Source organism: Drosophila biarmipes, chromosome X (assembly GCF_025231255.1).
Source record: "Drosophila biarmipes strain raj3 chromosome X, RU_DBia_V1.1, whole genome shotgun sequence".
Lineage (NCBI taxonomy): Eukaryota > Metazoa > Arthropoda > Insecta > Diptera > Drosophilidae > Drosophila > Drosophila biarmipes.
In genome coordinates, this window is record NC_066611.1 from 7,710,001 (window position 1) to 7,730,694 (window position 20,694).

Below are 20,694 nucleotides of genomic sequence, written 5' to 3' on the forward strand. Positions count from 1 at the left end.
TTACCAGTTTTAAGTTATATTCTTAAAAAAATGCTAAGTTTTGTTCTATCGTAAGTAAAGCGACCAATTTGCAGATACATTTTTCAACAAGTACCCCAAGCTTGTTAGACCTCAAAACCAGCTAAAACCCCCTTTGTTCAACACCCCAAACGATTATTTATTGGCGGCCGGGCGCCAGCAGCACTCCAACCATAAATCCATCGAAAACTTCGATTAACCAGTGCCACTTTCGAACCGGTTGACATGTGGGGACTCGTTCCATTAACGATTATCATCGCCTGGCACGCAAGTTGCCTGTTCTTCGCCAGCCAGACTTTCCAGCCTTGCCATTTCTGGGGCCAACGTCTTGCCGCTTTTCCGGCCAGGGCATGCAACAAGTGCGAAAAGTGCGGCTCATGTTTATAAATCAAATGTGCGGTGCTCGAAAGCGGCCGCCCAAGCCTGTCAGGCCCAAAAATTAATCACAACTCATTCGTACATGGTGCGCACTGAGCCCCAAATCCATTTCGGTGTCGTCTACTCTCCCATCGCCACATGCGGCGCTCCTGGGCGGAAAAACCCCGGCTGGAAAACGGGGGAAAGCGGGTGGAAAGAGTGGGCGGTGGCTGAAAAGTGGGCGGGGCTGGGGAGCATTTAGTCGACGGCAGCGAAACATTTTTGCGCACGTTAATTCCATTAAAAGCCGCATTATGCGCGCCTGGCGATGCTGCAAAAAAGCATTTTACGTGGCGACTTTGGAATTTATGTTGCATACTCCGTCTACCATTTTCATTCCTATTTTTGTGGCTTTTCCCCCCTCTCGGTTTTCTTTTTTGGTGTCGAGATTTAAAAGAACACGCTTATCTAGGGGCGGAAAAATAATGAAATCTGTTGAGTGTTCTGCGTAAAACCAAGCGATTCGAAGCATAAGTATCGAAAGTAAAAGCTCAGCGGATCAATATCTAGGCTAATTTATTTTTAAATTATATACTGTAAGAATTGATTTCATTGAGTACTAAATATATAAATTGTATATTGCTTAAGACTTTTCACTTTTATATTTTAAAATTTAAAATAGGTGGGTTTTCTTAAAGAAAGTATATACTTTTAGGACTGATTTCTTCGGGAAATAAATTTATAAAATCGTATCTAGATCTTCATACTTTATTTTCTATAGTTTTTAATTCAAAATAAAAGGTTTTTATGATGAATAATTTTATAATGCAGTTTTTATTATATATATTGCCTTAGAACAAATTGGTCATTGGCTGACATCTATTTAATTTTTAATCTAAACTATTTAATAAAACCTTTAAATTTTGCACCTTAAGACTTGGTCCTTTTTTTAAGATATGTTTTTTCTATTTATTATGCGAACTTTTTTGGATACCTTTTATTTTTTTAGTTCTTAAAAAAGTTCTTAAAAAAAAGGTTTTTTCTTTAACATAAAATCCGTTAATACAAACGTTTCTTTATTCTTTTAAGATAAATTCTGTTACTTAAATCATTTCTTTGCCTTAGATCTCTTTTATCTTAGAGATAAAATCCCTTATTAAAATCTTTTTCTTCGCTTAGATATTTGTATCTGAAAGATGCAATTCCTTATTAAAATCTTTTTCTTCGCTTAGGTACTTGTATCTTAAAGATGCAATCCCTTATTAAAATCTTTCCTTCGCTTGTACCCTTTTTCAAATATTTTCCAAAGCTTTTAAAACTAAAGTAAAATCTGAAAACTTGGCAAAATGTTTTTAAGATAGTATTGATTTCCCTGCCATTCGGAAAATATAAACAAATGCATACCCACATTTTACGACCATGCACTTTCTGCTGCACGCGCATATTTAATATTATTGATTCCATAAGCTGGTGAGACATCTGCAGATGATTTATTGTGTGATCTGTTTGACAGATTTCGCCCAGCATGCGTCGTAAAAAAGTCACGCTAATGCTGCAGTTTTTCCCTTTTTCCCCCCTTTTCCCTTTTTTTATCTTCCAGGGGTGAAGGGTGTGTTGCACATGGCGTGTGTGGAGGAGGGTGGGCCGGCCCTATGCTCCCAGTTGACCCATAAATACGCACGTACGACGGTCGTGACCCCCCGTTGACCCCCCGGTGACCCCGTGTGACCCGCGGTGTGACAATGCGGCTGCACACAGGGGCAAGCCGGGTCGCAAATGATATGCTCCAATTTAATTGCACCGCACTAATCAGCAGAGTGCGACAAACCGTCGGCCGACATGCAAACTGCGTGCTGCGGTTCTCACACGGCTAATGACAGCCTGCCGTCGCCGGTAATTGGCCAAAACGGTGGCCACAGTTGGCCAAGATAGATGGCCCAAGGCATTTGTTGCCGGGCTCTAAGCGCCGCCCAGCTAAAAGGCCAAATCATCGCCCTGAAAAGCCCTCTTTTCCAAAGTTTTTGGTCTTGCATTATAAATATTCGATGGCAGCGAGGCCAAGTATCTGCATTGCCCTGCAGGTGTTTCGATGACAATTCAAAAGTTTTCAATTGCTTCTATAAATTGCTGACCTAATGACACTTTAATGGCGGCCATAATTATCCATAGCTCAGCTTATTATTATAATTATTGAGAAAGCAGGTCATTTGGAGACAGCTGCAACTCATTAGTAAGAACTTGCATTCAGTTATTTTGGAACTTATAAGGACAATTTATATCGATGTCCGGCTTTGATTTTACTTTCCCCTTTTTGTCTTTATTCCCTACCTTTTTTGTAAGATTACAAAATTATCTATAGTGTTATTATTATTTTTTAAATATTGTTATTATTATTTTCTGACATCTAATGGCACTATAATTAACCTGAAGTCAGCTTATTATTATAATTATTGCAAAATCAGACCTAATTAAACAAGGTCCTTCAAAAGTTTTACGCTTTTCCTTGACTGGATATTTAGATTTTACTTGCAACTAATTTATTTTTTTTATATTATAATTATACATTGTAGAAACTATTTTCAGACACTGCTAAAATTAGAAAAAGTCCTTCAAAGTTATGCTGTTTTTATGGATTTAATATTTCGATTTTACTTACAACGTAGTTATTTTTTCTATAATATAATTATACATTTATAAAACTTTTTTTAGACATTTAAAATTAAATATATTTGTAAATATTTTAATATTTTATTAAAGTTTAAATATTTTTAGGTATTGTTTTAAATATTATTTGCAGAAAATATTAAATGGCAGCCCTATTAATTATTGTTTATGAAGTAATGAAAAATCAAAAACTACTTTTTGTGGCTCCCATTTTATCAAAGCGAAACCCGAGCCTTTTCCGCATTAATAAGACTTCAAAATGGCTCAGGATTTCGTGGCGAATTAGTTTAGTGGCGGACGAGAAGTTGGAAAATTGATTAGTACAGTTGCATCGAAGGGTTTCCCTGGTCGGGAAAGCGGCCAGGGGCATTGCACTGGCAGCGAGAAAAACGTGCAGCCGGCAACAGGCAAATTTCCACCCAGTTTCCCGCATTTTCCCCTCATTTTCTCCCTCGTCTCCCCCCACAACACTGTGTAATTTTAATGAAAGTGCACTGAAGTTGACTGGTTTCTGTGCTGCATCCGTGGCTGCTCATGTGCTACCATCCACTATCCCTAGTCCAATATTATGTACGCTCAATTAAGCTGCAGCACCTCCCCTCCCTCGGATTTTCCCCTGCCATCTGGATTTTCCCCCAGCTTTTTTCACCCGCAATTTCCCCATTTTCCGCAGCGAGAGCTACTTATATGCAACTATTCCTCAGTCTGTTGGCTTTGTCTGCCAACTGCCACGCCCACCGCCCTTTTCTCGAGGATGGTGATTTCAAACAGCTGCGGCTGAAAGGGTGTGAAAGGTGGTGTCTTCTTTGAAAATTACAAAGAATTATATTAGCACTTTCACAAGGAAACTAAATAGTTGTTCTTATACAAAATGAGCTAAAAGGGCGCTAAAATTGATTTGTTAATACCTGTTATTAAAACAAAAATACATTTTAAACATTTAATGTTGATTGAAAATTTATAAATAAAATAAATTATTCCCTTAAAAAAAATTAAAAATAAATTACTTCCATCCTGCATCCCAAAAATATATTTTTTATAAAAAAAATGTTTAAAAGAATAGTCAAATATGAAAAATATATATAATATAAATATAAACATAATAATTATATAAATTAGAAATACTTTTAAAATTACTTTCCGAATTTGCATATTTAAATAAAAGAATAAAAAAATAATTATAAAGAATAAATTTTAAAACCCTTTCCAAATTATAAAAAAAAGTGTTCAAAACCTGTGAATCGCTTTGATTAATATTATTTTTCTACCTAAAACAGGGAAAACTCGAAGTAATATATTTATAAAATATTTCCTGCTACCATAAAGTATATTTCTTTGGCCACAACTGTGACTTACGGCTTAGAGCGCCTGTCACGACCCATTAGGCAGCCATTGTTTTGCACTGGCCCCCAAAAGCTGGGCATACAATAAAAGCCAAATTCCGTATTCCAACCTCTAGCTGCGGCCCCTCTCGAAAAGTTAACGCTTGATTTCTGCACTAAAAACCAGAAGTTTGCCATTCCTTTGGCTCATTAGTTGGTAATTTATCAAAGTCATGAATTTATATTATACACCCGCTTCCGGCCACGCCCCCTCCGGCCAGCGCCCACCGCCCCCGGCAGCTGCAAAGTGCAGATGCAAAGTTTTCAATGCGGCAGCTGTCATAAAAGCAAATGGGGAAAGGAGAAAGTAAAGTCGAGTCGACTAAAGTCAACTTAAGGCGGGGCAATAAAATATGAAGAGCCCGTCAGGAATCTGGAATCTGGAACCGGAGTGCTGTGGACGCTGCTGAGCGGGCCCCCAGAAATAATGGACCTCCATTCTGTCGTCTTTCAATTAGTCAAATTTGTAGCGCGACTCTGATTAAAATTCGCCCGCAGCGTAAATAGTTTTTCCCACTCTAATGGTCCATTAAACTCAAACAATCGGGGGTCCAAGCGTGCGAAGAGGACTCCTTGGGAAGAGAGCGAAGCGCTAGGGCATGCACAGGGAGAAACAGGGGGTATACTTTCAGTATATTGACAAGTATTCCACGTACATTTGAAAAACTCATTAAAATTGTATTATAATATGTCTTTAACATTTTTCAAAATAAAAAAAATAAAAGCCTTAATGATTTTAGTTTTAGCATTTTATTTTGTAAAATTATTTCATTAATTTATTTTTTTTTAAAATTTAGTTACCTCCAAAAAACAAATTTTTAATTAAAGAACTTCCTTTTACTTCAACTTACAGAAATATATATGTTAAAGAAAAACTACTAAAATATTTGTTTAAAATATTTTTAATAATTCATTTCCTTTGAATAAAAATATAACTGAAACTGGTATAAACTAAATAAATTTTAAATAATTAAATAAGCTTACAAATTTTATATTTAAATTTTAAATTCATTTGTGACTGGCCTTAAGGAGAATTTCTTGCTTGATCAAATAAAATATTTATAGGTAGCTTATCATTTTTAAATTGGGAAATAAATAAGTAAAATTGTAAATGCCCTTAAATTCTATACAAAGAATCGGTAGAGATTTTATAAAAAAAAGTTTAGAAAATATGCTAGGGGTAGAATAGTAAGTCGTAAAATACCTTCTTGTTGATCCCACTTTCGCTGAGTGCAGGCCAGGTGAGTTATGTTCATGACCTGGGCCCGGCCGAATGACAGCCCTTTTGAGTGTCCTGGCCATCCTCTCCAGCCTGACCATCCCGACCATCCTCGCCCGACCAACCTGGCCATTTGTGCTGCTCATTTCGGTCGCTTGTCCTGCACTTGACAATGCAATTTGCGGCAGATGCCCGTCTGCAGATTGCAGCAATGGCTCGCCAGCGTTTTCGCCCCGGGCAGCAGCCCCCTGGATATCTCGACATTCATTGCATTAGTTTGCCCGTCCAGTTTTTGGCCAGCAGACCAATTAGGTGGCCGGCTCCGCCACCGAATGCAAGTCCAAGTGCAAACGCCGATGCCGCAGAGCGGCACACTCGGTCCATTAAAGCAAAAATATGCGTAAAGTTGCGGCCCGCACTCGCAGTGGCCAGGAATTCCCAGAAACTTTGTATCTGCAATGCAAAATGCGGGCCAGTATCGAGCGCTGGGCGATTCAAGGAGCCAAAAGTAACTCAGGTTGGGCCAAAGAGTCCTGGGGAGTTATGAATACGATGGCCCCATGTGCAAGGGTGTTTTATTTTGTATTTTAAAGTTTGAAAAATATATATAATATATATAAAATATATATTTCTAATCTAAATTCATTTTTAATCAATTTTTTGAACTCCAAAGTCCAACACCCTTACGCTTCTCACACAAAATCGATTGCCAGCATAATCCCCTGAAATATTTTCCCACACATTACATAAAAACTTATACAACCACGTTACGTATACGCCCGGTGCAACAGTATTACAATAATGCACTCGAAACTAAACCAATAAATCAGGCTCAATGGCTAACCTTTTTGGACAGCTAATGAAATGTGAATCACATTTGCTGATTGCCCCAGAATCAAGTGATTTAGGCTGCTCCGAATATGAGCTGGTGACAGGGACGATGACGATGACGAGGGCGAGGCGAGGGCGATGACAATGATGATGACGGCGATTTCCCCTCTCGCTGTGGGCACATAATGTGTTTCCGCTTGCCTGATTCATTTAATTATGATTTCCGGTGTCGAGGCCCACTGAGTGCCGAGCACCGCAAATGGAGTCCTGCCAAAGGACGGGTGAGCCAGGCACACGTGCTCATTATTACAGCCACTTGATTGCTGTGTCCTGCCAGGCAGCCAAAAAAATAGGAACTCACTTCGAAAAGGGAAGAGAAATGGGTAAATACTACTAACTGATTACTCTTGACCAAGAAATAGGGCCTAGAAATGTGGGATAAATGGGAAAATTATTTAAACATTTTGAGTCATCGGAACCAAATTATAAACCAATTTTTATTAATATTATTATTATTATTATTATTATTTCTTAATGAAATGTGATTTATGGTGTTTTACACAATTTAAAAATTATTTTAAAATAATATTTCTTAGCCTATACGTAAAACAGAATATGAAACTTTTCTTTATATACATGAAATATAACAAAATAGGGAAAGTAGCAACGTAGCAAAACTGTAAATGAAAGGGAACAATATACTACAAATTAAAAAATAAAAAACAATTTAAAAAAAATATCCCTCCTTTTAAAATGTACAGGAAATAGTAAATGAATGTAATAGCGCGAAAATAATGAATAAAATTTATTTCCATTTTTTTATTAAACTAGAAAAATTGATATTTGCTAGTAAAGTAAAAAGTACTTAAAAATTACCTATTTAAAAGTTGTGCTTTAGAAACCATTCAGTTGAACGAAAAACATTTTTGCCGTTTTAATTAACTTCAAGGAAAGACTAGTAAAAAATCGTAGTAGAAGAAAATCATTTTTCACCGTTTTCCTAGCTGAAAAGAGGACCTAAGTTGAGCTTTCCCTCAGCTGGGCCCAGATGGATTATGATTGCTGTTTGGGCCGCCAAAGTTAACTGAAACTGAGGGAGGGGGGAAGGGAATGCAGGGTATGGGGCGCGGCGAACCCATCACCAGCCATTCATCAACTCGACAAGCAACAATTTCCCCTCCCGAGCTCCCCCTTCTGCCAGGATATCTATCCTTTTGCAATTTGCTTGTATTAGAAACTCATTTCCGTTTGTAATTGAGTCGCTGCTGCCAGCTGGTGCATGTGGTGTGTACTGAAGTTGCCCCATGGAAGCTGAAAGCTGAGATCTGAATTCTGAATTCTGAAATCCGAAATCCCGCCCAAATTATGCCGATGGTTATGCAAATTAATGGGCCTGCCAGCTGGTTGGCCCCGTTCGGTGTTTGGCTTTCTGGCCTGCCACGACGAATCGATTTGCCCCACCGAACTGAACTGAACTGAACTGAATTTTCGCTCTGTGTTGCAGAACCATCGCCGCTCTACGACAACAATCACTATCATGAGGAGTGCCTGCGCTGCAATTCCTGCGGCCTGAACCTGACCGGGCCCAACCAGAAGCGGGCCAGGAGATTCAAGGTAAGTTGGAAATAAATAAGAGATTTATTAGAGCCACACAGCTTTAATTGAGCTCTAGTTATACGAATTTTATTATACAAATATTTTAAAAATATTTATTGAGACGAACTGTGCTAAAGGAAAAAAGTATGGGGAATACATACCTTATGTCTTGTAAATTTATTATTAAAATTCTACTGCCAATCTGCATTTAATTACTAATAAAGCCAAGTTCATTTAAATAAATATTTTTAAAATATTTATTGAGACTAACCAACTGTGCTAAAGAGAAAAAGTATGGGGAATACATAACTTATGTCTTGTATATTTATTATTAAAATTATACTGCCAATCTGCAATTAAATACTAATAAAGCCAAGTTCATTTAAATAAATATTTTTAAAATATTTATTGAGACTAACTAACTGTGCTAAAGGGAAAAAGTATGGGGAATACATATCTTATGTCTTGTATATTTATTATTAAAATTATACTGCCAATCTGCAATTAAATACTAATAAAGCCAAGTTCATTTAAATAAATATTTTTAAAATATTTATTGACCCTAACTAACTGTGCTAAAGGAAAAAAGTATGGGGAATACATATCTTATGTCTTGTATATTTATTATTAAAATTATACTGCCAATCTGCAATTAAATACTAATAAAGCCAAGTTCATTTTATCAAAAAAGGAAACTTTAATCATTCCTTGTATCATTTTTTTTATCTTAAAAATAAAAAGATACTTAAAAATATTTGTATTTCTATTTATTGACTATTATTTATACAACTTTAGTACAAATCTCGTGAATAGTATATACTATATTGAATGTTATAGTGCTATGCAAATATTTTTAAAATATATATTGAGATCAACGTACTTTACTAAAAGGAAACCAGTGTCGGGAATATTTTAGATGACTTACTTTTCCTTTATATTTGTTATTAAAATTGCATTGCCAATCTGCAGAAAAATCCTTACAGCACAGAACCCATTTTATTTTCTCATGCCATGTGAAAGAGTCTCATCCAAAATTAATTGAAATAAGAAAGCAGCTTTGAGCATGCTTTGTGTCATTGTGAGAGACAGAAATAAATAAGTAATGAGTTTGGCGAATTTTCCCCTGGCCTCCTACCTAACTTATCTAAAATTCGAGACAATAGGCATGTTTAGACAACGCTGTGAAAACTTTTAAAAAGTAAAATAAATAAATGTAATTATATTAATCAAAATGCAAGAGATAAAGCGAAAGTAATAAGGGATTTCGGAGCGAGGGAAAATGCAAAAATAATTGCCAATTTGGGCGGTAAACTCGGGCTGGCATTTATTGGCTTTTCTGCGGCCCACCACGAACTCATCTGAAATGCATTCGCCCATTTTGGCCCCATAAAGGCGAACTCATTACGGATGACGGATGCAAGTGGCTTAATCAAAATTACATATGAGCCCCGCCAGTCGGGCGGAGGGGGCAAACAAAAATACGGGGAAAAATTCGGAGCCCGAATAAATCATTTACGGCAGGGATCCAGGCAGGAATCCAGTGAAAAGCCAGCCAACTTTCTGATTTCACTTCTCTCGCTGCTCTCCCTCCCCGCAGAACCAGATCCTGTGCGACCTGCACTTCGCGGACGTGGCCCTAATGGAGTGCTCCGATTTCATGCAGCAGCTGCGGAGCTTCAAGCCGCAATCCTTGGGATGCGCGGTGGCCAGGCGCAAGAGCTCCACCACGCTGATATTCCCGCTGCCACCGCAGGCCTGCTCAGGTATGTACCAGTTGCTATATGTACCACACACTGTGTGCCCCATGTGCGCCACATCCCACATGCTCGGCGGGCGATGGGCACATTTCACGGGCATTATGGCCCAGTCGGAGCTGGGAGTGGAGCTGGGGAGCTGCTCTGAGTCCAGCGGATACCGCGGGCACAGGGCTGGGAGGGCATATTAATATACCTGGTGTAATATACCGCAAATTATCTACTATGCCAACTGAAAACAGTGAACAAACACTAATTTATTCTTCGAATACTGATCACAATTATAGAACATATTTCCCGAAAACCAAAGTTTACCACATCTTTTCTAGTTACATCCAATAAAAAGTAACATATACGTCCTGAAAAGGGCTAGATACGCAAGAAAAAAAAGCAACACAAGGCTATTTATGTAAAAAAATTATACATAAATTCTATTCTTATAATCAAATTTAGATTCGCCCATTAAAGACTTTTAGTAGCTCTAAAAGCAACAGAAAAACGAAAACGGAAAAGAATAGTAGAAATGGTAATAGAAATAGTAGTAGATTCTTAATTTGTCATAATCACAATTGAAAATATTTTTTTAAAAGGAAACTACTGAAAAAAGATTTATCAGCTTACATGATTTTATATAATTTAAAATTAAGTGAGACATAAAGCCTTATAGACTGTTAGTAAATGGTTGTATCATACTTGAAGAGTTTTCAATTTTTTGAACAGCTAAAAAAACTCTTTAAACGTATTTTCTTAAAAAACATTTTAAAAACTTCAAATATTATTTTAAAGAAAACTTTATTTAGTTTTTTGTATCACAATTTTGAGCTTGAGAAATTCCACAAAAATTTAGAATGCTTAAAACTTCTGAAAACTTTTTTAAAACTTTCTGAAAGTTTAAGAGAATTAATTCTTCTATCTGTTTTTTTTTAATATTGATTTCTGGTTGTACATTTTTTTAAATTAAATTTAAATTTGGGCAGGATATTTCCCATTCGAATACGCGAACAACCCTTCTACGGCGTAAACTTCAATTTTTCCTCCGTTTTTTGTGTGCTGCGTGTGCGAGTGTGTGCGTAGCGTCATCATTATAATTCAAATGAGATTTGCGCGCACAGCAATCTACTCACCCACACACGCACAACCACTCGCACACACGGACGCGGAGAAAGCGGGAGAAAGCGGGAGAGAAAGGGGAAGAAAGAGCGGCGAGAGCGCCACGTCTACAAGTTGGAGAATGTTTGGCATTTTGCATAATAAAGTTGTTCAAACATATTTGACGTCGGGTTGCGCACTCACACACTCGCACTTACACACACACACCCACACGCACACACACATATAGCGACTCACATACACGGACAGATAGAACCGCCATTTTTCGCTGACATAAACTTTCAATTCGGTTTTCATTTTACTTTATTTCCCTTTGTTTTTTTATTATATATATACATTTTTTATTTTGTCGGCACTCGCAAACGATTTAATTAAAATCCCAAACAAAAAACAAGGCGAGCGAAATACGGAACATTTCCTAACATTATTTATCAGTTCTCTGATATGAATTTCTGTGTCTGGAGGCGCGAGCGGGAATGCCAAGTTTATTAACTGGATTTTTATTGCCAAACTTTTGGCCCTCGGTTCGGGCGTCCATTTTAATTACGTACAATATGCCGAACCGAGCGAAATAAACGAAACTCGAGACTGGAAACTCGGTCTCGAATCGCTTGAATATTATTGCCAGCGACGATGATGGAATTAACTTGGCATCCGGCATCCTTGATTTTATTCAATGATTTCACGACCAATTAGGGCGAATTGCCGGCGAGGCCAGGGGATTCTCGAATCAGCGACCTTTAAATCAAATTGCCAAAGCGAAATAGATCGATTCAATGTGCTAACTGGAAAGAGTGTTATAAATAGAAACTACACTCTAAGGCAATCAAATTTAAAGGTTATAAATAGAGGTATTATGGTAGGTGATTAATGCAGGAACAATAGGTTTTCAGCTATAGAAAAATATTAAGGAAATAAATAAGCTAAAAATACATTTGCAACTATTTCCATTCCAAACCATCAGAAAAATATTAGTGAGATAAATTTAGCAAAACCTATTTAAAACAGTGTAAGAAAAAATATATAATATAATAGTATATAAATATATTTAAAATAGTATATACCTTTAATGAAAATGAAAATGAAAATTTAATAGCTTAAAAATGCATAAAGTGAATAATGTCAAGTGATTTACAAAATAAATAAGAGGTATTTATGCAAAAATAAATTGAATTACTTAAACACCGATAGAATTTAATTCGAATTTTCCTCGACACTTAAAAACATATTTTATCCACTTTTAAAGTGGCAGCATAATTTTAAACATTTTCCTTAGTAAGATCCGAATAGTTTTGTGCCTTACACACGACAACTGTTGATGACTTGCAAATAGTTCAGTTCAGTTGAGTGACTGTCATCAAACTTGACACGTTTCGCCTGCATTTAACTTGGAATTTTTGCTCCACAATGCACCCACATCCGCACCCGCACCCGCATCCGCATCCCTATCCGCATCCACATCCGCATCCCTTAGCATATGTATTAGTGCTCAGCTGCGCTCATTTGAAGCGACATTAAGTGTGCACTCGAGTAAAGTGATTTGATGCGTGTCACATTCGAGTGCAGCACTTGCTGCTTAGAAACGACATCCCATATTTCCCCAGGAAGGGGAAAAGGCCAAGATAAAAGTAGAAAAAATGTGCGGAAAAGTGCTGCTTCAACTTCCAACAAAGCCACCATGTGCTGATGGCAAAAATAATTGACTTTAAACGAGGGCTTTTCAAGTACCTAATAAAGCATATCATTACAGAAGGCATTTAATAGCTTATAAAATTAAAAGCCAGCTTTTTCAAAAATCATTTAAATATTTTATATCAAGTCTATAAATCAAATAAATATTTTCACCTTTCTTTAAACACTTATATGTATATTTTTCATTGCAACAACTAAGTGTTAAATAAATTATGCAAATTATGCATGGAACTCTTTTAAAAGTAAAACTTTAATCGCCTTTAAAGGCAACAAAAAATGTTTGCTTAACCATGTGCCACGCAAGGAAAATCAATAATGCAAATATAAATGGTGTGAAAATATTGACAGAGCATATTTAAACAAAACTAATGGAAAGCGTGTTTTCACTTAATTTCCCCTCATTGATTGCACTGAATTAGCCAACTTAAAAATGGACAGCCAACCTAATTTGGCAAAGTATCTTTTTGCGCCGCAAACGAAGCCCTTAAAGTTATTTTGGCCGCCTTTGGGGCTAAGATCAAGGGCCCAGGGTCATCAAATAGATTAAATAAGAACAGTAAATAAATCATTTAGCGCCTCGAAGTAACGTATACGCCACGTAGGCCACGGAGCACACGTTTATGGCCCAAATCGCGCAACAGAGTTATAAACACGTATTATGTGCCATCCCCAATAGCAGCCAGAGCCCACGCTCAGATCCATGTGAGTACGTGACAATTAAATTTATGAAATACCATGCAGCCCGAGTGGAAAAGGGCCAAAAGCGGCGGCGAGTCCTAGTCCTGCCACTGGTCCACATCCAAATCCGAATGCGAGTTGAAAAGTCAGTTCAAGGGCCGCCCGACGCGTCTCGAATTATCGCTGCGAAATGGGCGCGTGACTGGTGCCAGGATGAAGCCAAGTTGGCCCATTAGCGCAAGTCGGCCGATACAATGGAACATCCCCGGAAGAGCAGGAAGTCGGGCCGAGGGCCACGGACCTGGGTTTACTTTGAATGTATTTCAAACAAACGCCACTAAATCACTTAGAACAGAAAGCGTTTTTGGGGTATCTATCGCTATCCATGTATCTATCCATCACTGTCGAAAGAAAATCTTCCAATGGTAACAGTTGATTTAAAAAACCTTTTATTTAAATTGATATTTTTAGTATTTTTGCCAAATATCTAAAGCCATCTCACCCTAATATCCAGTGTTTTGTCATAATAAACATAAAAATCGGAATGATGAAAGTCATACCTTGCTAAGCTTGTTGTTAATTTCCAATCCAATGGCATTCACACCTCAAAACTTCGGACTTTTGATATTTCAAAAAAAAAATAACAGTGCAAAATATATGAAAAACATTGAAAAAATAAATTTTACCTACGTAATAGGGATTGTTAGCAGCGGTCGCCAGCTGCCCAAATCAGTCGGTCTTTTCGCTGTACGCTGTCAAAAAACCACAGAAAAAGGAGCATTTTTCCCCAAAACCGAGATCACAAAAAATCCTGATGGACCTTGCAAAATTGAAAAAAAATTTCGAAAATTAAATATTTCTTTTATTGATAAGGATCGTTAGCAGAGGTCGCCAGCTGCTCAAAACAGTCGGTTTTTTCACTGTACGCCTTGATTTGGCTAAACTACGATCAAAAAACCACTGAAAAAGGAGCATTTTTCCCCAAAACCGAGATCCCAAAAAATCCTGATAGACCCCCTTCAAAAATTGAAAAAAATTTTCAAAAATTAAATATTTCTCTATATGATGAGGACCGTTAGCAGAGGTCGCCAGCTGCTCAAATCAGTCGGTCTTTTCGCTGTACGCCTTGATTTGGCTAAACTACGATCAAAAAACCACTGAAAAAGGAGCATTTTTCGCCAAAACCGAGATCCCAAAAAATTCTGATGGACCCCCTCCAAAAATTGAAAAAAATTGTCAAAAATTGAATATGTCTTATTTTGATAAGAGGTCGCCAGCTGCTCAAAACAGCTGTACGCCTTGATTTGGCCAAACTACGATCAAAAAACCACTGAAAAAGGAGCATTTTTCGCCAAAACCGAGAGCCCAAAAAATCCTGATGGACCCCCTTCAAAAATTGAAAAAAATTTTCGAAAATGAAATATGTCTTATTGTGATAAGGATCGTTAACAGAGGTCGCCAGCTGCTCAAAACAGTTGGTCTGCTCGCTGTACGCCTTGATTGGCCAATCTCCTATTGCAAACCCAGATATATAATCGTATTTTTGACAAAAACCTGAAAATGGGATTTCAGAATTCAAGAGATTTTCTTCAAAGTTTTCTTGATTTATAATGTCCTTTAAATTCCGAAAATTCAAAGGAAGCCTATGGCGGAGTCTCTTCCTTTAGGCCAGCAATATACGCCATGAGGATCCACCTAGGCACTAATTTGGCCCGAGTTATGGCTGGCAATAATCTGGGCGCTCGGCTCGAAGCACCCGCATATCTTCTATTATTCACGGCCTTGTCATCTGCTGCTGGCCATAAATTTGGGCCGTGGACTCGGCCACGCCCCCCGTCGCCCACCTGGCCGGGCATTTACATTTTAATATGCATTATTAGCGGGATAATTGTTTGGGAATATTGCCCAAGAATAGACAGCCATAAAAACACGTCGCCTTCGGGAGGAGGAGCAGGCGGAGGAGGACTCCCATCAATTTGTCACTTTGCCATTCCATTTTCAGAGTATTGGTGGCAGCCCGGCCACGCCCCCTGCCACGCAAACGCCTCCGTTGTCATTTCAGTTATAATAAATTCAAAAGGCCCCGCGACATGGGAGAGGAAAAAAATTGTCGCGCACTCTTAACGTTCATTTGTCAGCTCAGTTTCGTTTGCCATTTCCATGGGTTCCTTCTTTTTTTGTCCCCTCACCATTTTAATATTTTAATATATCCTGGCACGCATTGTTGCCTCACTTGTTCGGTGAGAAATGATTTTAATTTTGGCCCGCCCCACGGTTGTGTGGATTTTAATAAATAGATTTGTAATAAGTAGCCACTTCCCACGCCCTTCAAGCAGAAAATTAATTAAACAAGCTATTTACGACCAAGCTTGAGTTTGGCAATAGCAAGAAAAATTGCCAATAACCAAGCGATTTCCAATGGCACATCGATTGCAATTTGGTCAGGGTTTTCCCCTTTGGCTTATAGTTTTTAATAAAGTGAAACAACAATGGAGCCACAAATCCCAAGCCAGGTTTTCAATTTATGGAAGCGGACTACGCACTTGCAAATTCCTTTTTGCAACTGAACAATTTTATTTGAGCCATTTAATACGCCTAAAATGTTTTGCACTTCAGCTATTTACAAAAAGTAGTAGAAAAACTAGGTAATTTAAGTTTACAAAGTGTTTTTGGCAGGGAAAAATGAAAAACGCCACTAATTGACAAAAACTGTTGCCATTTGTTGTGCCATTTCACAGCGTATATGCAATTTAATCCTTTCATGGCCTGCCTTTGATATTGGCTTCCTTTTCCTTCGTCCTGGAAATAATTCAAAATCAATCCTTGCCAAGTGAAAATGTGATAGATGTCTAATTGAAAAGTCTTGTTAGAAAGGCAAGAAATGTGTTGCACCGAGGCTCGATTGGCACTAATTGAAAATATATACATACGAATTAATTGAAAATACTTCTGGGAGTTTGCGACATTTTTGGGAAAAAATATGCCAATTTCTTTGTGCTCTTTTGTTAAAACAAAAAAATATATGCTTCATTGGTCATTGGGAAAAATGCAGAATGATATGTCAAGTTGTCATGGGAAAATCAGAAAAATGTATGGTTAAAAAAGAGAACCAAAGAGATTTTTATCAAAATATAAATATAAATATATTGCGCAGAGATTTTTTCAGCAAAAATCAGACAATAATATCATAATTTTTCAATACACAGAAGGTGTGTGAATAAAATCAATCGGAAAATATCCTGCAGCGTTATTAAACTATTTCTTTCATTTTAATTATTTGTTGGAGTCAAAGATATTGTTATGCACAGTCGAAAAAATGCAAAAATATTTAGTTACAGCTGGCATTTAAAAAACACACAACAGGGCGTATACGCACTGGCAGTAAAACAACACTGGAAGCACAGAAATCTGGCAAAAATCAATGAGCAAATAAGCTACCTTCGCTGCCAATCAAAAATACGGATAAATGACTTATGGAAAACGCACAATACAGCCTGTATGCCTCTCGGTTGTCCACTCTCCTTCGTCACTAATTAAAATGCAGCATTGTCAAAGGCACACTGGGCGTATACGCAACGTGGGGTAATCCTCTTCTCTGCTGGAAAGCTCTGTAACTTGAGGCTTCTCCTCTGCCGATTGGAATGCACCGGACGACCGAATCAAAAGTCTCAAATACCAAAGTTGCCTCTCCAGCCAAAAGAAGATTGCCATAAAATTCCTTGGTCCTCTTCAGAAATTGCAATGCAAAGCAAATTAATTTTTGCCCATTGCAGAGCGGAAAATCTGGCAGGGAAAATTCGGAATGGGAAATCGGAGTGGTTGCTTTGCTGCGGCTTCTTTTGTCATTGAATTCTGCAAAACTGGGATTTCTGTTTAATTAAGCTGAAAAGACATGGCCGCAAGGATTCTCTCAATTAACTAGCTGCGTGAACTGTTTATTTTCTATTCGGAAGATGCCGTTTAAAAAGATTTCTTTTTAACTAGATTTATTAAAGAAAATCTTAGTTGCCTTTTTTCGATTTATGGATATTTATTCTATATTTGAAAGGTGTACCAATGGCCAGTAAAAAACGTGCTTTTTACCTGGGTTTATTTAAGAAAATCCTAATTTCTTTATAAATTTTTATTTACTTTTTGGAATCTTAATTAGATTAATTAAAAAAAAATTGTATGTGTGTTTTTCTTGCTCTTTATAAATACTGAAAATGTATTTATTCAAATTTTTCTGTGCAATAAAAAATATCTTTATGCCAGATTTAAAATTATCGATGAAATATAAAATTATTAAAATGTATTATAATTAAAAATTGTTATTATAATTATTTTTTTTAGCCTTTTTTACTATGTTTGCCAATATCCCGAAATAGATTTTCTCAATTTTTTTATTTATGAATTAAATTATATTTGTTAATATATACACATTTCCGGCTGAAATATTTTTTTAATGCTCAAACTATAATTTATGATATATTTACGATATATTTTATATTTTTTCCCTAGCCTAAGAAATATTTCTTAATTTTTTTAGCTAGGAAATACGTTATAATTTCCCCGTTAAATATTATTTTTTTACCGCATGATCCACCTCCATAAAACACTTATTTATTTGTTTTAGTCAAGACTTAGTGATACCTAATCACATGTTATAAGCCCCCTCGCACCCCTACTTCTCGACCACGGCCACTATCCCGAGACTGAAGGCGAGACCGAAGGTGGAACTACGCCCCCGATGCGGCTAAGCTAAATGGAAAAAGCAAACTTTTGTGCCACACACTCTGCAATAAGCAATTATTATCCTGCTGACGTGGCCCGGGGTCAAAAGGTGGCACGTACACAGCCCGGCGGACGGATGGACACGTGGCCGCCAATTTAAGCCTCTTAAATGTACCGAAAAAGCAATTAAAATATAATCAATATGCCGCTCCCCAGCCCAGCTGTCGGTGGACGGCCACCGCATTGCGGACGAGCTGCTGCTGGAATCGTCGGATACTGTCATCCCGGACGGGCGCCGGCTCCTTCAGCGTGCTCAAATTGTCCACATGCCGATAGTGCTGCAGCTGGCCAAGATCGGTGCCCACATCCTGGGGGCCACAGGCGTCGCGCCACTGCAGCGCGAAGTGGTTGTGCATCACACTGGCATGCCCCGTGCTGTGCAGGCACTTGATGGCCATGTCGGGGTCCAAGTGCTCCGCCACGCGAACCACATGCCGCAGCATGTAGAAGGCACTAGGCACGCTCTCGTCCTCGCCCAGTTCCCTGGGAAAGTACACGTTCCGAAAGCAATAGCTGCTGCGGGCAGTGCAATTCACATCCCTCAGCTGCAGTTGGCGCAGCAGGTGCGACCAAGTGAGGAGCTCGCCCAGCGGCATGATCACCTCGTCCACATCCATCACGGCCACAAAGTCCAAGTCATAGAGACTGCGGTACAGGCAGTCGTTGTAGAGCAGCACTTCGGTGATGATGTGCTGGAATCCCTTGTGCTCCTCGCTCTCCAGCGGCAAGTGGAAGCGCCTGAGATCCAGCAGCCCGTCCCCAGCTGCTGTGTAGTGGGCCAGGGTCCTCGAGGTGTTCGCCATCAGTTCACCAATATCGTAGGCCGTCACCCGGGACACGCCCAGCAGTCGCATCAGCTCCAGCCACTCCACGAGTCTCTCGGACATATCCACATCCGGATAGCGCAGGAACTTGACACACACGCCGGTTCTCAGGGCCAGACCGTATGGATTGGTTGGCATTTCCCTGGGGGGTTGATGCACTTTCAGGGCATTCCTTGGCACTGCACAGCGGTGGCCCAGGACCAGGCTCACCAGCTGGGGGATGCGCGGGGATTTCAGCTGGAAGGTCAGGAGGGTGGGGTAGAGCAGGCCCGGCTTAGTGCCCCAGTCCGAGTACCAGGCCACCTTGGTTTCGTAGAGCTCCAGCGTTTCGGGCACCGTGTCTCCCTCGAACCACACCTGCAGATGGGTCTCGGGGTAGGGACCCTGCCAGGTGCTCACCATGACCAGGACCATCAGCTCGGGCCTCCTGGGCCGCCGGTCGTAGTACGCCCCGTACAGGTAGTAGGTCAGGTTGTCGTGCCGCGTTCGTTGGAAGGACGGGTTCGGGAACTCGATGTCATCGAAGCGGGGATACGGGGCGCACTTGGGTCCCTGGGCCCAGCCCTCGTCCTCATTGCCCCGCAGCAGGGACTCCAGGTCCGGATCCTCCAGCGATTTTGCAGGGCTAGGGTGCGGGTCCTGTGGGGTGTCTGGCTTTAGCACGGCCCCATAATGCACTACAACTGGGGAAAGAACAAGATACTATAAATTCGTCAACTAAACTTAACTTTAGCTAAACATAATTATCATTAAATAAATGTATAAACCAACCAATATTTATTATTTTTATATTTTTATGACTAAGGTTGAGCGTTATATTTTTAATCTGCATAATAATATAATTCTTCTATGAATTCTTTAGATTAAACCAATTTATTTACATATTGTTGATATGATATTTAAAATGTTTTGCATAAAAACTTCTGTGTATATGTTCTCCATTTTACTTTTATTATTAATATTTTTAAATCAATAAATTACTATTTATGTTTATCGAAGTATTATTTTTTTTGTAAAGAATGGTATTGATTTTTTTTTATTCCTAAGCAAAATATTATTATTTATTCTTTTGTGAAGAATTTTTTTAATTAAACTATTTATTAATATACATATTTTTACATTAAAATAAACTTTTTTTGGATAAAAACTTCTATTCTCTTCTTCATTTTAATCAAACAACCATTATTATTACTATCATTTTTAAATCTATATATTAACATTTATATTCATTTTACTTTACTTTTTTAATAAAAGATAAATTATGTAGTATTTTTAGTTGCTTGACTTATAACCTACTTTCAAATGTTATTTTTAAGCGCCTAATAATTTTTTTATCTTAACATTTTTTAAAGCACTAAACAAACACTTAAAATAAACATGATTTAATTTTAATTAGTTTTTTATTAGTTATTTTTCCCCGTGTTTTGTATTTATAAACGCGGCTCAACCAACACTTTAACATAGCAAATTCGTTAAAAAATACCTTTTTGGTCTAGGAGTCGGGGAAGGGGTAACTTTCTCTGGGGGCCACCGAAATTCTGGGGCAATTCGAGTAACCGGAAGATGAAAAGTAAACCGAGGAACCCGAAAACACACAATAAAAGTGCCCTGAAGGACCGCAGTTGATTGTAAACCATCGCGAAACGCCCGAAGTCTAGTACTAAAATGAATGCACTTTTGCTGTAGCTACTTAAACAATTCCGATAAGTGCAACTACTAGTATTCAGAAAACCATGTCGAAACGCAATTCACAAGATACTTTTCTTTACAGCCACCTTCAACTAAATAGTTTCACC

The 20,694-nt window shown here is 38.2% G+C and overlaps 2 protein-coding genes across 5 annotated transcripts in view; one reads left to right on the forward strand and one right to left on the reverse strand.

The window, feature by feature from the left end:
• Positions 1 to 20,694, forward strand: part of LOC108035169 (uncharacterized) — a 115,070-nt gene that overhangs the window by 66,473 nt on the left and 27,903 nt on the right. For all 4 annotated transcript variants that reach the window (XM_017110677.3, XM_050885779.1, XM_017110764.3 and 1 more), the window contains 2 exons: positions 7,976 to 8,085; positions 9,665 to 9,830. In XM_017110677.3, the coding sequence (XP_016966166.1) occupies positions 7,976 to 8,085; positions 9,665 to 9,830 (276 nt within the window). The remainder of the gene's footprint in view (positions 1 to 7,975; positions 8,086 to 9,664; positions 9,831 to 20,694) is intronic.
• On the reverse strand, positions 18,212 to 20,542 carry LOC108027624 (uncharacterized). Its single transcript, XM_050887479.1, has 2 exons — positions 20,382 to 20,542; positions 18,212 to 19,581 (listed from the first exon to the last, which is right to left on the reverse strand). The coding sequence occupies exons 1-2, from the start codon at positions 20,533 to 20,535 to the stop codon at positions 18,212 to 18,214; spliced, it is 1,524 nt and encodes a 507-aa protein (XP_050743436.1). The 5' UTR covers positions 20,536 to 20,542.